This window comes from Pristiophorus japonicus, chromosome 7, assembly GCF_044704955.1.
Source record: "Pristiophorus japonicus isolate sPriJap1 chromosome 7, sPriJap1.hap1, whole genome shotgun sequence".
NCBI classification, from domain to species: Eukaryota; Metazoa; Chordata; class Chondrichthyes; family Pristiophoridae; genus Pristiophorus; species Pristiophorus japonicus.
This window is the reverse complement of record NC_091983.1, coordinates 208,813,530-208,831,574: the sequence shown is the minus strand read 5'-3', so window position 1 is coordinate 208,831,574 and position 18,045 is coordinate 208,813,530. Positions and strand designations below refer to the sequence as shown.

At 43.7% G+C, this 18,045-nt stretch overlaps 1 protein-coding gene across 2 annotated transcripts in view; it reads left to right on the top strand.

Moving 5' to 3' along the window:
* polr1b (RNA polymerase I subunit B) overlaps positions 1 to 18,045 on the top strand; it is a 50,744-nt gene that overhangs the window by 6,021 nt on the left and 26,678 nt on the right. Inside the window, exons 3-7 of one of the 2 annotated variants that reach the window (XM_070885743.1) lie at positions 261 to 407; positions 1,068 to 1,200; positions 5,601 to 5,737; positions 13,258 to 13,481; positions 15,334 to 15,505. In XM_070885743.1, coding sequence (XP_070741844.1) covers positions 261 to 407; positions 1,068 to 1,200; positions 5,601 to 5,737; positions 13,258 to 13,481; positions 15,334 to 15,505 — 813 coding nt within the window. Of the gene's footprint in view, positions 1 to 260; positions 408 to 1,067; positions 1,201 to 5,600; positions 5,738 to 13,257; positions 13,482 to 15,333; positions 15,506 to 18,045 lie in introns of those variants that run through there. The other variant, XM_070885744.1, reaches the window with a different exon arrangement.

Genomic DNA, 18,045 nt, shown 5'->3' with positions numbered 1-18,045 from the left:
ATTCAATGTCATTCAGCATTACTGGCAGCTCTGGTGTAAACTGGGCATCTGGCATGAGCTGAGTTCAGGGTTTTGCTGTAGCAATATGATTCAAATGGAGTCTGGTCTGTCATAGGTAATTGGAGAGTTCCACCTGTGTCCTATTTGAGTGCATTTTTGGTTTTAAAAAGGAACAGAGCAAAGCATCCAGTCTTTATCATCTATTTCAGAGCTTTTGCAAACAACAATTCTTTAACTTTCTTTTTTTCTCCCCTTTTTAGGCAGACATTAGCTGGTCAGTGAATGGTGTACCGAAAGGGATTATTAAACAGAGCCTGGGTTTGATCCCTATTATGGTCAAATCAAAACTCTGCAACCTGTACCGCCTTTCTCCTCAAGATCTCATTAAACACCATGAAGAAGCAGAGGTAACGAGTTACCTTTTCTTCTAGTGTGATATTCTATTTTGTGGTGGGTGAGGGGGTTGGGCAGCACATTAGGGGAAGGAAGATAGAAAAGCTTCTGTGTAGTAATTTATCTCTGCTGAGAGCATGTTTCTTGTAGTAACTTTAATTACCTTGGTCGCTGTGTTAATGACATTGTAAACATGGTGGGAAACTGATTGTTTCTAGTTAGGTTATGAATAACTTTTGTTACAATTTTATTACAAAGAGCGAACTCAGAAAATTGGCCCAATAAGTTTATGATGTTGCTAAAACACAGTGACCAGGGAACATCACCCCCACTCTATTCATGAAGATCCTTAAAAACTCCACACAATTGCTGCTGCAGAATCTGGTTTAATTCGCTGATTATGCGGAATACACATCGTGAACGCGGACAATCACAAGTGACGTCACATCAGCACATCTTGTGAGCTTTCAGCATGGGACGGGTGATGCAAGACCTCCTTGAATAAGGTTGTGTTTTGAAATATAACATTTAAAGATAAAGGTGACCAGTGGGTCATTATCATTGACAGTACTTGCCCATAGAATTATTGCTTTGAGCTCAAAATTAAGATCAACTTGACATACTGTGATTTTAGAGAAGAGACAACGTAAACTGCTGCATACCTTTTTTCACAGGAGATGGGAGGATACTTCATAATAAACGGTATAGAAAAGATCATCCGGATGCTGATAATGCCACGCCGAAATTTTCCCGTAGCTATGGTGAGACCCAAGTGGAAGAGCAGAGGCCCTGGTTATACCCAGTATGGTAATTGCAAATGAAAAAAAATACATTGAGAGCTTGATGACTGAGCATTATTTTAATTATGATTGTGATTTTTGGAGAACATGGATTAATAGGACATTAGATTTTGTATTATTTGTACCAGTGCTAGTAATGGTTGGTTCATGGAAGGCTTCTTTCTGAATCCTCCACTTGTTTGATTGGCAAAGCCATATCACTTCAAGGTCACATGCGTTCGAGTGGTGGCAACCTTCCCCCCCCCCACCCCCCTCTCTTATCCACCCCCAATTTTCTTCCTTCTGACTGAAGTGATGATTCCTACCTAATTCCATGCACACAAAGCACCTTTGCACAACTGGCCCTCATTCATGCGCGAGCCATAACAAGTGTTCCATAGAAATTTACAGTGCAGAAGGAGGACTGTGCTGCCGAAAAAGAGCTATCCAGCCTAATCCCGCTTTGCAGCTCTTGGTCCATAGCCTTGTAGGTTAGGTTCAAGTGTTAATCAATTATGTTTTAAATGTGATGAGGGTTTCTGCCTCTACCAGTCTTTCAGTGAGTTCTAGACCACCCTCTGAGTGAAAAATGTTCTCCTCAACTCCCCTCTAATTCTTCTAGCAATTACTTTAAATCTATGCCCCCCCCCCCGCCCCACTCTGCTAAGGGTAATAAGCCCCTCATAATTTTATATACCTCAATCAAGTCTCCCTTCAGCCTCCTCTGTTCCAAAGGGTTTTGCCATACTGTTGAACTCAGCACAGCCAAGCCTAAACCTATCCACCTCTGACGTCCATCTACATGTACTTCCAGGATGGGTCACTGGATGGCAAGCAGAAGTGAGAACCAGGCTTGATGTGGTTTACTTTGTTTTTCTATTTTCCCTATCTAATCCTAAACCACTGTCGCCAGTTGTAGCTGTTCTACCACTGTCCCTTTGGCTGCGATCAGCTAACTTAGCACAGACTGGCGATTGAATGTGGGATCTTTTTGGCTTGTCTGGTTGAGCTACTTATCAGATAAAATTGATGACCCATTTGGAGGAGCCAGTAGCTAGGTTTTAAACTGTACTTATTCTAAGGCAACCATGCACCCTCCGTAAACTTGAACTCATATATAACTCACCTGCCCATATCTTAACTTGCACCAACCCCTTTCAACTTGTGCTCGCTGACCTACACTGGCTCCCGGTCCAGCCAGCACTCAATCAAAAAAATTCTCATCCTTGTTTTCAAATCTCCATGGCCTCACCCTCTCCCTATCTCTGTAACCTTCTCCAGCCCTACAAACCTGGAGATATCTGCGCTCCTCCAATTTTGACTATGCCCTAAACTCTGGAATTCCCCCCCTAAATCTCTCTGCCTCTCTCTTGCTCTCTCCTCCTTTATGACACTCCTTAAAACCTACCTGACCTGTCCTAATATCTCCTTATGTGGCTTGGTATCACATTTTGTTTGATAAACGCTCCTGTGAAGTACTTTGAAAAGTTTTACAATGTTAAAGGCACTATATAAATGCAAGTTGTTGCTGTTGCTGTCATGTCCACATTCTTTTTCTTGAAAACTGCTATTACACATTTGTCTGTTGTGGGCCTAGTGGTACACGCAACAGTTATCCTACCTTCACATTAAACTCACCAAATCACATGACTCACTGGAGTTCAGCAATTCTGTATTATGGGGTACTCAGCAACCGCCAATGACATCAGAGTTGGAGGAATGCAGAGTAATTTGAGGGTTATAGGACTGGAGAGGGCAGGGAAGAGGGGTTTAAGAAGACGGTTGGTAGTGGAGAAGAGAAGCTGGAGTTATCTTTCGATTCCAGGATAATCCTAGAGTTGTGAGCTGTTTTGCAGAAGAGAGCAGGACCAAAAATAATGCTTGACGTGGTCTAGCCAGAACTGGCGATGAAGGGCTAAACCATTTGTGCCCCATATGTGTTCAGGTCTGCGCCCCTTGGACCTGAGGGAATCGTACCAAAGGGAATGACCATGGTGCGAGAGAGTAAAGGTTTTACTGGGGATAAGGGCATTGAAGGTGAGGGTGTGATTGAGCAGATTGGTAGCTGCGGAAATATCGTGAGGGGGGTTGGGGGGCAGGCAAAGTCTAGACAGTTAGGAGTTTGAAGGTGTTGTTGGAAGTAACTTAGGAAAGATTTGATTCCATGGGCAGATGCAGAAGGAAGTGGGGTTAGAAGGGATACAAGGAAGTGTTCAGAGACGGTCTTGTCTGTGATTGAGACGATGGGACTAGAGAGGCCGTGAGATGGCAAGGTCGCGGGGATGGCTGTGGGCATGGAGAGTTTATATGGAAAGAGGTTAAGAGAGGACGGGAGAGCATTGGACTCTGAGGAGAGAGGAGAACGTGAGTGGAGATGGAGGCTGAAATCAGCGAGGGTGAGATGTCGCACAGTGCAGTGGCTGAGGGCAGTGGAATTAGTGTATGTCGCTCCAGTTAAAGAGTTGGCAGTGACCTGGTTGGGCTCAGTGGCAGCCCCCTGTGCTGTAATTGCTATGAACTGACTTGCAGTCTCTATTTTGATCTTTGCTGAGTGTGTAACATGCAGCTGGATTGGTGTCCGATTGAGGTGGCCCCGATTAATAAGTAGTTGTCTCTACACCTAAGAGTCCCCACTTCTGCAGAGCTATAACTGAAGGTCCTCTCTGTTGCTGCATCAGTATTGATTTTAATGTAACTATGATTATCGCTGCCCAGCACGTCAGCAAGTTTAAGACACTTGATCCTGAACATGATCCTTCCTATGCAGCAATTTTCTAATAAAAGGAATAGTACAGTTCCCTCAATTACTCACTGAGCTTATCCAGTCAGCCACTGACCAAAACATGCCAGGAAAATCCCACTATTCATCTCTCTGCTGAATTATCTGGGAAAGTGGTCGGGTTGCTGCAACTCTTATTTATTTAGTTAAAACAATTAATTCTTGGGATGTGCTCATCGCTGGCAAGTCTGGCATTTATTGCCCATCCCTAGTTGACCTGAGAAAGTTTGCCACAAACTTGATAGTTCTCCCCGGTTACTATCTTTGCCTGAACCAGACTGTCCGCAACCTCAGTGTCCTCTTCAGTCTTGAACTGAGCTTTTGACCCTATATCCTCTCTGTAACAAAAGCCTCCTCTACCCCCACCTCAACCAATCTGATCACTCGAATATTCATTCTTGTCATTGTCACCTCCGGACTTAACTATTCCCATGTTGTCCTGGCTGGCCTCACATCTGCCACCCTTTGTCAACTTCAGCTCATCTCAAACTCTGCTGTCTGTAATCCTATCTTCATTCCTAACCCTACATTGGTTCCTGGTCCCTCAACACTACAAATGTAACATTTTCGTCCTTGTGTTTAAATCCTTCTATCATCTCATTCCTACCTTTCTCTGTAACCTTCTCTAGCGTTAGAAGCCCCTCCCCCACTACCCAAAATTCTCTGTTCCTTGGACTTTGGCATCTTGTGCATCCCCCTCTTTGCCCTCCCATTGGCAGCCATGCACTCAGCTGCCTTGGCTCCATGTTCTGGAATCCCTTCCTCAAAGTCCTCAGCTCTTTGTCTTCCTTTAAGATTTTCCTTAAAAACCACCTCTTTGACCAAGCTTTTGTCACCCCTGCTAATATCTACTTATTTGGCTGAATATCCATTTTATTCTGTGAAGTGCTTTTGGGTGTTTTTTTTTAAACATTAAAGGCACTTATATTAAAGCAAGTGATTGCTGCTTCTCTAGTAGAGGTCACGTGGCTAGGAACTGCTGCTGATGTAAGGTGTTTGCGTGGCAATGGACCTCGGAACAATATGTGGGTCATGTTGGGTGAGGACAAAATATAGCTTGGCTGTGAAGCCACACTTTCTGCAATTCACACATAAATAATGGATACTTGGGAGAGGTACCTCTGGCACCTAAAGAACCATACCTCAGCAACCATTCATTGCCTGCAAAAGAAAACAGAGTAATTGGTGAGCAAATTTTCAAAGAGGACCATAATCTTTAAACTTGTGCTGTAATATTTTCTGTTCCAGTTTACGTTTCTTTGGAAGTTGACACGCTTGACTGTTTTATTTCAATCACTTGGAAAAAAAATTTAATGAAAAAAAGCAATACTTAAAATGTAATTATATACACATTCCCACTACCCCACTCCCTGAAGTGCATATGTCAAAAGCTCGATAGGCTGATACGGCTGTGCCACAAAGTGGTAGACCATTGGTTAATTTCCCCTCGGTGCACTCCCTATTAATTATGGTGTCAGAATGAGGAGAGGCATGGGATCCGGTTGCTTGGCAACATTTCTCGTTCATGACATTGCAAGACTTGAAGGGGAGACAATATTAACTTACAACAAAGTGACATTTAATGAAAATGATACGCCAGCATTTTGACAATGATGCAAACGCTTTGTGTGTTTTGTTTCTTCTACCAGGTATCAGCATGCACTGCGTGAAGGATGAGCACACTGCTATTAACATGAACCTCCACTATCTGGACAATGGCACCGTAATGGTGAACTTCATTTACCAGAAGGAACTCTTCTTCATACCGCTCTGCTTTGCGCTTAAGGTGAGATGGAATATTGCACTGGCTGCAATTGGGCTGGGATAAAAAAACACAGGCTGAATCTTTTTGAGGGATGTCTTTTGGTATTCAATCTTGTAGCCCATGTTGTAGTTGGTTTGCTTTACCGACGAGAATCTCACCAAACCACTCGACTTGACCCCTCCTATTTCTCATCTACATGCTGCCCCTTGACATCATCTGAAACCACAGCGTCAGTTTCCACATGTACGCTGATGACACCCAGCTCTACCTCACTATCACTTCTCTCGACCCCTCCACGGTCCCTAAATTGTCAGACTGCTTGTCCGACATCCAGTTCTGGATGAGCAGAAATTTTCTCCAATTAAATATTGGGAAGACCGAAGCCATTGTTTTCGGTCCCTGTCACAAACTCTGTTCCCTAGCCACTGACTTCATCCCTCTCCCCAACTTCTGTCTGAGGCTGAACCACACTGTTCGCAACCTTGGTGTCATATTTGACCCTGAAATGGACTTACGATCACATATCCGCAGAATAACTAAGACCGCCTATTTCCACCTCCAGAACATTGCCCGTCTCCACTCTTGCCTCAGCTCATCTGCTGCTGAAACCCTCATTCATGCCTTTGTTACCTCTAGACTTGACTATTCCAATGCACTCCCACATTCTACCCTAAGTAAACTTGAGATGATCCAAAACTCGGCTGCCCATGTCCTAACTCGTACCAAATTCCGTTCACCTATCATCGCTGTGCTCGCTGACCTACATTGGCTCCCGATTAAACATCACCTTGATTTCAAAATTCTCATCCTTGTTTTCAAATCCCTCCATGGCCTCGCTCCTCCAAACTCTCTAATCTCTTTCAGCCCCACAAACCCTGAGATATCTGCGACCCTCTAATTCTGCCCTCTTGAGCATCCCTGATTATAATCGCTCAACCATTGGTGCCTTCTGTTGCCTACGCCCTAAGCTCTGGAATTCCTTGCCTAAAACTCTCCGCCTCTCCACCTCTCTTTCCTCCTTTAAAACCTACCTCTCTGACCAAGCTTTTGGTCACCTGCCCTAATTTCTCCTTATGTGGCTCGGTGTTAATTTTTTGTCGCGTAATACTCCTGTGAAACGTTTGGGACATTTTACCACGTTAAAGGCGCTATATAAATGCAAGTTGTTGTTGAGTTCTGAAGGGAAATGGGTTGCTGCTGGGCACTAAGGCGTAGAGGATGAGTAAATTCGATCTTTGCTCTTCTCCATTCCTGATCTGAGCTATGCTGAATGGGGAGACACCAAGTGGAGGCTGTGGACAGCTCTTTCAAAGAGTTGGCACAGGCACGATGAGCCGAATGACCACCTCCTGTGCTGTAAAATTCTATAATTCCATGTTTCCCTGCAAGGGAGGGAAGAGTTGGATATGTCTTTTGTAGAGGGGATTGGAGTACACTATCTGGCCTCCTCCTCAGCAGTGGAGCAGTTAATGATGGATAGTCTGAAAGTTGGGTTTGAACAGGGAAAATCTACAAATATTAAATAAAAGTACCAGAGGGGAGATGGGAAGAATTTTTTTTATGCAGCGAGTTGTTATGACCCAGAGTGCACTGCCTGAAATGGTGGTGGGGGAAGCAGATTCAACATTAACTTTTAAAAGGTAATTGTATATGTGCTTGAAATAGAAAAAAATGCAGAGCTATGGGGAACGAGGAGGGGAGTGGGACTAATTGGATCGCTCTTTCAAAAAGCCGGCACAGGCACGATGGGCTGAATGGCTCCTGTGCTGTTATATTCTATGATTTGTAGAGGTTATTTTTTATTAATAGAAACATAGAAAATAGGTGCAGGAGTAGGTCATTTAGCCCTTCGAGCCTGCACCACCATTCAATAAGATCATGGCTGATCATTCACCTCAGTACCCCTTTCCTGCTTTCTCTCCATACCCCTTGATCCCTTTAGCCATAAGGGCCATATCTAACTCCCTCTTGAATATATCTAACGAACTGGCATCAACAGCTCTCTGCGGTGGAGAATTCCACAGGTTCACAACTCTGAGTGAAGAAGTTTCTCCTCATCTCGGTCCTAAATGGCTTACCCCTTATCCTTAGACTGAGACCCCTGGTTCTGGACTTCCCCAATATCGGGAGCATTCTTCCTGCATCTAACCTGTCCAGTCCCGTCAGAATTTTATATGTTTCTATGAGATCCCCTCTCATTCTTCTAAACTCCAGTGAATACAGGTCCAGTCGATCCAGCCTCTCCTCATATGTCAGTCCTGCCATCCCAGGAATCAGTCTGGTGATCCTTTGCTGCACTCCCTCAATAGCAAGAACGTCCTTCCTCCGATTAGGAGACCAAAACTGAATACAATCTTCTAGGTGAGGTCTCACCAAGGCCCTGCATAACTGCAGTAAGACCTCCCTGCTCCTATACTCAAATCCTCTTGCTATGAAGGCCAACATGCCATTTGCCTTCTTCACCGCCTGCTGTACCTGCATGCCAACTTTCAATGACTGATGTACCATGACACCCAGGTCTCGTTTCACCTCCCCTTTTTCTAATCTGCCGCCATTCAGATAATATTCTGCCTTCACGTTTTTGCCGCCAAAGTGGATAACCTCACATTTATCCACATTATACTGCATCTGCCATGCATTTGCCCATTCACCTAACTTGTCCAAGTCACCCTGCAGCCTCTTAGCGTACTCCTCACAGCTCACACCGCCACTGCTTTCCAAATGCGCTGCTATTTCATCTTTAATAATTGATTCCAACATTTCTAGCTTAGTGTCATCTGCAAACTTGGAGATATTACATTCAATTCCTTCATCTAAATCATTGATGTATATTGTAAATAGCTGGGGTCCCAGCATTGAGCCTTGCGGCACCCCACTAGTCACTGCCTGCCATTCTGAAAAGGACCCGTTTATCCCGACTCTCTGCTTCCTGCCTGCCAACCAGTTCTCTGTCCACATCAATACACTATCCCCAATACCATGTGCTTTAATTTTGCACAACACTCTCTTGTGTGGGACCTTGTCAAAAGCTTTTTGAAAGCCCAAGTATACCACTTCCACTGGTTCTCCCTTGTCCACTCTACCAGTTACATCCTCAAAAGATTCTAGAAGATTTGTCAAGCATGATTTCCCTTTCATAAATCCATGCTGACTTGGACCGATCCTGTCACTACTTTCCAAATGCGCTGCTATTTCATCTTTAATAATTGATTCCAACATTTTCCCCACTACTGATGTCAGGCTAACTGGTCTATAGTTCCCCGTTTTCTGTCTCCCTCCTTTTTTAAAAAGTGATGTTTCATCAGCTACGCTCCAATCCATAGGAACTGATCGAGAGTCGATAGGCTGTTGGAAAATGATCACCAATGCAGCCACTATTTCTATGGCCACTTCCTTAAGTACTCTGGGATGCAGACTATCAGGCCCTGGGGATTTATCGGCCTTCAATCCCATCAATTTCCTTAACATAATTTCCTGACTAATAAGGATTTCCTTTAGTTCTTCCTTCTCACTAGACGCTCGGTCCCCTAGTATTTCCGGAAGGTTATTCGTGTCTTCCTTCGTGAAGACAGAACCAAAGTATTTGTTCAATTGGTCTGCCATTTCTCTGTTCCCCATTATAAATTCACCTGATCCTGACTGCAAGGGACCTACGTTTGTCTTCACTAATCTCTTTCTCTTCACATATCTGTAGAAGCTTTTGCAGTCAGTTTTTATGTTCCCAGCAAGCTTCCTCTCATATTCTATTTCCCCCCTCCTAATTAAACACTTTGTCCTCCTTTGCTGGATTCTAAATTTCTCCCAGTCCTCAGGTTTACCGCTTTTTCTGCCTAATTTATATGCCTCTTCCTTGGATTTAACACTATCCCTAATTTCCCTTGTTAGCCATGGTTGAGCCACCTCCCCCAGACAGAAATGTACAATTGTTGTAGTTCATCCAAGTGATATTTAAATGTCTGCCATTGCCTATCCACTGTCAACCCTTTAAGTATCACTCGCCAGTCTATTCTAGCCAATTCACGCCTCATACCATCGAAGTTACATTTCCTTAAGTTCAGGATCCTAGTCTCTGAATTAACTGTGTCACTCTCCATCTTAATAAAGAATTCTACCATATTATGGTCACTCTTCCCCAAGGGGCCTCGCACAACGAGATTGCTAATTAATCCTCTCTCATTACACAACACCCTGTCTAAGATGGCCTTCCCCCCCTAGTTGGTTCCTCGACATATTGGTCCAGAAAACCATCCCTAATAAACTCCAGAAAATCCTCCTCCACCGTATTGCTACCAGTTTGGTTAGCCCAATCTATATGTAGATTAAAGTCGCCCGTGATATCTGCTGTACCTTTATTGCACGCATCCCTAATTTCCTGTTTGATGCCATCCCCAACCTCACTACTACTGTTTGGTGGTCTGTACACAACTCCCACTATCGTTTTCTCCCCTTTGGGTAGAGCTACGGAATACCATACAGATTCCACATCATCCAAGCTAATGTCCTTCCTTACTATTGCGTTAATTTCCTCTTTAACTAGCAACGCTACCCCACCTCCTTTTCCTTTATGTCTATCCTACCTGAATGCTGCATACTCCTGGATGTCGAGTTCCCAGCCTTGGTCACCCTGGAGTCAAGTCTCCGTAATCCCAATTATATCATATTCATTAATAGCAGTCTGCGCTTCTAATTCGCCCACCTTATTACATAAGAACATAAGAATTAGGAACAGGAGTAGGCCATCTAGCCCCTCGAGCCTGCTCCGCCATTCAAGAAGATCATGGCTGATCTGACCGTGGACTCAGTTCCACTTATCCACCCGCTGCCCGTAACCCTTAATTCCCTTATTGGTTAAAAATGTATCTATCTGTGATTTGAATACATTCAATGAGCTAGCCCCAACTGCTTCCTTGGGCAGAGAATTCCACAGATTCCACAACCCTCTGGGAGAAGAAATTCCTTCTCAACTCGGTTTTTAATTGGCTCCCCCGTATTTTGAGGCTGTGCCCCCTAGTTCTAGTCTCCCCGACCAGTGGAAACAACCTCTCTGCCTCTATCTTGTCTATCCCTTTCATTATTTTAAATGTTTCTATAAGATCACCCCTTATCCTTCTGAACTCCAATGAGTAAAGACCCAGTCTACTCAATCTATCATCATAAGGTAACCCCCTCATCTCCGGAATCAGCCTAGTGAATCGTCTCTGTACCCCCTCCAAAGCTAGTATATCCTTCCTTACGTAAGGTGACCAAAACTGCACGCAGTACTCCAGGTGCGGCCTCACCAATACCCTGTACAGTTGCAGCAGGACCTCCCTACTTTTGTATTCCATCCCTCTCGCAATGAAGGCCAACATTCCATTCGCCTTCCTGATTACCTGCTGCACCTGCAAACTAACTTTTTGGGATTCATGCACAAGGACCCCCAGGTCCCTCTGCACCACAGCATGTTGTAATTTCTCCCCATTCAAATAATATTCCCTTTACTGTTTTTATTTCCAAGGTGGATGACCTCACATTTTCCGACATTGTATTCCATCTGCCAAACCTTAGCCAATTCGCTTAACCTATCTCAATCTCTATGCTGCCTCTCTGTGTCCTCTACACAACCCGCTTTCCCACTAATCTTTGTGTCATCTGCAAATTTTGTTACACTACACTCTGTCCCCTCTTCCAGGTCATCTATATATATTGTAACAGTTGTGGTCCCAGCACCGATCCCTGTGGCACACCACTAACCACCGATTTCCAACCCGAAAAGGACCCATTTATCCCGACTCTCTGCTTTCTGTTAGTCAGCCAATTCTCTATCCATGCTAATACATTTCGTCCGACTCCGCGTACCTTTACGAATACTCCTCGCATTGAGGCACAAAGCCTTCAGGCTTGACTTTTTAATACAATTTGTCCCTTTAGAATTTTGCCATAATGTGGCCCTTTTTGATTTTTGCCTTGGGTTTCTCTGACCCCCATTTTTACTTTTCTTCTTTCTATCTTTTGCTTCTACCCCCATTTGTCTCTCTGCTTAGGTTCTTGTCCCCCTGCCATATTAGTTTAACCCCTCCCCAACAGCACTAGCAAACACACCCCCTCGGACATTGGCTCCGGTCCTGCCCAGGTCCAGACCGTCCGGTTTGTACTGGTCACACCTCCCCCAGAACCGGTTCCAATGGTCCATGAATTTGAATCCCTCACTCCTGCACCACTCCTCAAGCCACACATTCATCTTAGCTATTCTGCTATTTCTACTCTGACTAGCACGTGGCACTGGTAGCAATCCTGGGATTACTACCTTTGAGGACCTACTTTTTAATTTAACTCCTAGCTCCCTAAATTCAGCTTGTAAGATCTCATCCCGTTTTTTATCTCTATCCTTGGTACCTATATGCACCACGACAACTGGCTGTTCAGCCTCCCCCTCCAAAATGCCCTGCAGCCGCTCCGAGACATCTTTGACCCTTGCACCAGGGAGGCAACATACCACCCTGGAGTCTCGTTTGCGACCGCAGAAATGCCTATCTATTCCTCTTGCAATAGAATCCCCTACCGCTATAACTCTCCCACTCTTTTTCCTGCCATCCTGTGCAGCAGAGCCACCCATGGTGCCATAACTTGGCTGCTGCTGCCCTCTCCTGATGAGTCATTCCCCTCCAACAGTACCCAAAACGGTGTATCTGTTTTGCAGGGGGATGACCACAGGGGACCCCTGCACTACCTTCCTTCCACTGCTCTTCCTGCTGGCCACCCATTCCCTCTCTGCCTTTGTAACCTTTGCCATCGGTGAGACCAACTCACTAAACGTGCTAGTCATGATATCCTCAACATCGCAGATGCTCCAGAGTGAATCCATGCGCAGCTCCAGTGCTGCAATGCGGTCTGTCAGGTGCTGCAGCAGGATACACTTCCTGCACATGGACACTGGAAGAGTCCCTGAGTTCCCACATAGCACAGGAGGAGCATGACTGAGCTCTCCTGCCATGACTTAACCCTTAAATTAACCTAATTTGGCAACAATGATAATTATTTATATTAGCATGGAAAACTGTCTGAAACTATAAAAGAAATTATTCCTAATAGTGCAAATGGCAGTTCCAGAAAGCCATTACCAGGGGCTTTAGAAGCATGTCAATGGTTTATGCCATAGTTGATGGTGGGAAGATCCTAAATTGGGCAGAAAAATAAATCAGATGGAAGAAAGAAAAGGAAGATTTTAAAACAAAAACGAGGGGCCCCCAAAATAAGAATGAAATCAGGTTGAATCTTCAAATATACATTATGTTTTTACTCATGGCATGTTACAACATACTTAAAAGGAAATCTATTTCAGGCTGTAAATCCTATTAGCCACCCCTTTGTAACAACAGTTGGCTTTTCTGTACTCGGGACCTTTAACTTTGCCGCAGTCAGTCCTATATTGGCTTTCTTTTTCAGTTCTTCACTTGAAACGCTAACTCTGTCCAGGTGCTGTCGGACCTGCGCTGTATTTCCAGTATTAGCTGTTTTATTTCATCCTCACCAGTTGTGCTTGTTCCTGTCTTGTTATGCAGGCGATGGTTGATTTCACAGACTACCAGATTTACCAGGAGCTGATTAAAGGAAAAGAGGACAACTCCTTCTTTAAAAGTTGTGTGGCACAGATGTTGCGAATGGTGATGATGGAAGGATGCATGACGAAGAAGCAAGTCCTGAATTACCTGGGGGAGAGATTCCGTGTAAAACTTTACCTCCCAGAGTGGTACACGAACGAGCAAGCTGCAGAATTCCTGCTCGAGTAAGTAATGCTTTTCATGTAGATGTCTCGTACTTTATACATTTATGTATGTCCACACCCGGAACCAGATTGGTGAACTGAATTAAACTGATGCCTAGCAAAGAGGCAGCAGTCTGAGTGAGTGACGTCAAAATCACGACAGTGAGAGGGAAGTATCATTAGACGGACAGGCTGGTGGCAGTCTTGTTTCTCCACACTGCTCCGCATTCAGTAGCCCCAGCAGAGATTCCTGTAGATCGTTTCTCATCTTTTAAAGTCTGAGGAACTTTTTACCCCAATATTTTCTGCCCTCAATGTACATGGCCACATTTCCCTTAATTCCATGTGCTGTTATCTTTGTCAATAGGTTTCTTTATGTGGCACCTTATCGAATGCATCAAAGAATTCCACAAAGTTGGTCAAATATTACCTGCCTATTAGAAATCTGTGCTTAACTGCCTTTTATTAACTCTCAATTATACCAACATCTAAAGTAAGACTAACTGGCCTAGAATTTCCTGGATTATCTCTCCTGTTTTGAAAAGGAGTGTTACTCTGGTACAATTTTCCATTACTGAGCATTTTGGAAAATTAGTGGTTTGTCTGCCTTAAGATTGAGTGACTTCTTTAGTACCATCTCTACTTGAATAGTAAACCCCACAAACTATGCTACATTCACTCTTGGTAGTTCGACAATCTCCATTCTTCTTCATCTTTCTTCCTTTCTTTCTTTTCCTTTCTTTTCTTACTTTCCATATCCACCTCCTCTGTGAAATCTGAGGGGAAAAAGCATGTTATTTCTGTATGGTGATTGGAAAAGATTTAGGTATCTACCCAGCTGTCTACTTTTCCACTAACATTCTGTGTAACAGGATAAGTCCATTTAAAGTGGAAAAAATTCCTTATTGATAATTTAATATTAGAATCCATCTTGGTGTTAATTTCTCTTATTGCAAAAGGTGAATCTTTGGAATTCTCTACCCCAGAGAGTTGTGGAGGCTGAATCATTGAATACATTAAAGGCTGAGATAGACAGATTCTTGAACTACAGGGTAGTCAAGGGTCATGGGCAGCGGGCAGGAAAGTGGAGTTGAGGCCAAGATCAGATTGGCCATGATCTTATTGAATGACTGACCAGGCTTTGGGGGGGCTGTATGGCTTACTCCTATTTCTTATGTTCTTGTGTAACATTCAGCTGATCAACTCCGTTATATTTGAACCCAGGTTTCAAAGTTCAAAGGACAGCGCTTCAATCTATTGGACCACCCAGTCCCAAAACATTAGAATTTTTAAACAATGCTGTGAATGTGCTAATATGTAAAGGAACCTCTCTACTAAATTTGTCCATTTGTTTCAAAGACTGTTTTGTTAAGAATTGGTTTACAATACAGGTGCAGTGCCTAAACTCCGGCACTCTCGGGACTGAGGCCGTTCCGGACTTTCGATTTGCTTTTTGATGTCACGAATCTGGAAACACCCGAGCCCAAATTTCCAAATTTCGGAGCGTCAGAAAAAGGGCGGGGTGTGGGGGGGTCCTGCCGAGGAGCTGTTCAGGCCGTCCGGCCTCACCGAGGAGGTCGTCATTGGGACAGCCAGGGCCCCGCTGAGGAGCTGTTCACGTCGAGTGGGACCCCGCCGAATAGGTCATCAGGCGGGCAGGCAAGGAGGCCCCGAGGTCGGCAGGGTTGGCGGGTCCGGAATATTTCACGGGTTTCAGACGACCCTGCCACCCACCCATTGTTCCGGAACTCCGGATTCTCGATGCTGCACCTGTACTGTTACGCTGATGCACAGCTACTGATTTTATTAGTGTGCCTTTGCTGCGGTTAATATTTGTTGTATATGATTGTGATCTCTTTTTGTTCATCTGCAGTCAGTGCCTGTGTATACATCTAAAATCCAATGTGGAGAAGTTTTACTTACTCTGCTTGATGACCCGGAAGCTGTTTGCATTTGCCAAGGATGAATGTCAGGAAGAGAATCCAGATAGCTTGATAAATCATGAAGTGTTGACCCCAGGACAGCTCTATTTAATGTTTTTGAAGGTTAGTCTACTGCATAATAATTAGGAATGGTCTGGTATTCACATATCTGTATGTAGATTATATTTGCAATAACCATCTAAAACCCAGACTACTGTAACTAAAGCCTTTCTTCCTAATTTTGCTTTTGAAATAATTGCAAAATATGATTTTAATTAATGTTTTTGTGTGAGGAGTGGTAAAGTGTGGCACTTTTGTCAGCTGTATCTGAGAATGACCGTTTATTAATTTGCACATACAGAATAAAATTACAGAGTACTGTCTACTGCACCAGAGCTCCAATAACAATTTTTTAACAATAACACATTTTTAATCTAAAATAAAATGTTCCACTGGTAGTTTCTACATTTTTAAAATATTCGTATTTTATTTGTTCCGAAGATGTGCCCACCCTGAGTTGCCTGAGAGGCTGATGGTGGGTCTTCTCCTTGAATCGCTGCAGTCCTTGTGTTGTTGGTGATGTTCCCATGATGGAATTCCAGGATCTTAATCCAGTGATCATGAAGGAATGACAACATATATTCAAGCAGGGTAGTGTGTGACTTGGGGGTGACGGTACTCCTATGATCTTGGTGCTCTTGTCTTTCTCCGTGGTAGAAATCACAGAAATGGGAAGCTTGGTTACTGTTCAGTTGTGTATGCCTGGTAGATTAAAATATTATGAATTAATGTTTTTTCAGTATATAATGAGTTAATTAAATGGCAGATGGAGGTAATTTCACGTTAATTTTTAGGTTGCTTTTCCCATCCTACTACTGCATCATGCATAATGATCTTTATTTTGTAGTGCCCTCTAGTGGTTTGTTAAAAAGACATTAATTTGTTTACTATGACATTGCATCTCTCCAGAAACATCACAAAGCACTTCGCTTTGAAATGCAGCATCTTGTTATGTAGGCAAATGTGGCAGCCATTTTCTGCACAGCCAGATTCCACAAGCCTAAGATAATTTGTTTTTGGTTGAGGGAGGAATTTTGGCTAGGTTACCAAGTAAAATCCTTGAATAGTGTGATGGGGTTTTGTAATGTCCAGTCGAGCCACTGGAATAAGCAGATGGTGCCTCAGTTTCACCCCTCACCCGGACGAGGCGCTTCCAATAATTCAGCACTTTCTCAGTAATGCCAAACTGATGCTGCTGATAAAGTAAAGGAAATTAAGGTAATATATTGGTTAACACATGTCCTGTCTAGGGAAGTTGTGATGTTCGCTTCTCAAGTGTACCAATACCTGGCTCATACAGAGACTGCGATTTTTTTTTTTTGGTTACTTTACAAAGTAGCCTGCAGGCAGCTTAATTCGAAGTTGTTCCCTATTAGAGAGCTTTCCTGTATCGCTGCTATCACATACTCAGCACCACGAGGAAAATGGCACTTAAGCCGATTTGTTTTAATATTGTGCTTCATTTTATGCTCTTAATTCATTACATTGAATGCTGTCACCTCCAATGTCCTAGGGGGAGTGTTTGCTAGTGCTGTTAGGGAGGGGTTAAACTAATATCGCAGGGAGATGGGAACCTATGCAGGGAGACAGAGGGAATGGGGGCAGAAGCAAAAGATAGAAAGAGGAAAAGTAAAAGTGGAGGGCAGAGAAACTTAAGGCAAAAATCAAAAAGGGCCTCATTACATCAAAATTCTAAAGGAACAAAGTGTATTAAAAAGACAAGCCTGAAGTCTCTGTGCCTCAATGCGAGAAATATTCGTAATAAGGTGGACGAATTAACTGCGCAGGCAGCTATTAACGAATATGATATAATTGGCATCACGGAGACATGGCTCCAGGGTGACCAAGGCTGGGAACTCAACATCCAGGGGTATTCAACATTCAGGAAGGATAGACAGAAAGGAAAAGGAGGTGAGGTAGCGTTGCTGGTTAAAGAGGAAATTAACACGACAGTAAGGAAGGACATTAGCTTGGATGATGTGGAATCTGTATGGGTGGAACTGGGGAATACCAAAAGACAGAAAGTGCTAGTGGGAGTTGTGTACAGACCACCAAAGAGTAGTAGTGAGGTTGGTGACAGCATCAAACAAGAAATTAGGGATGCGTGCGATAAAGGCGCAGCAGTTATCATGGGTGACTTTAATTTACATATAGATTGGGCTAACCAAACTGGGAGCAATACGGTGGAGGAGGATTTCCTGGAGTGTATTAGGGATGGTTTTCTAGACCAATATGTCGAGGAACCTACTAGAGGGCTGGCCATCCTAGACTGGGTGGTGTGTAACGAGAAAGGACTAGCAATCTTGTTGTGCGAGGCCCCTTGGGGAAGAGTGACCATAATATGGTAGAATTCTTTATTAAGATGGAGCATGATTCAGAGACTAGGGTCCTGAACTTAAGGAAAGGTAACTTCGATGGTATGATATGTGAATTGGCTAGAATAGACTGGCGAATGATACTTAAAGGGTTGACGGTGGATAAGGAATGGCAAACATTTAAAGATCACATGGATGAACTTCAACAATTGTACATCCCTGTCTGGAGTAAAAATAAAACGGGGAAGGTGGCTCAACCGTGGCTAACAAGGGAAATTAAGGATAATG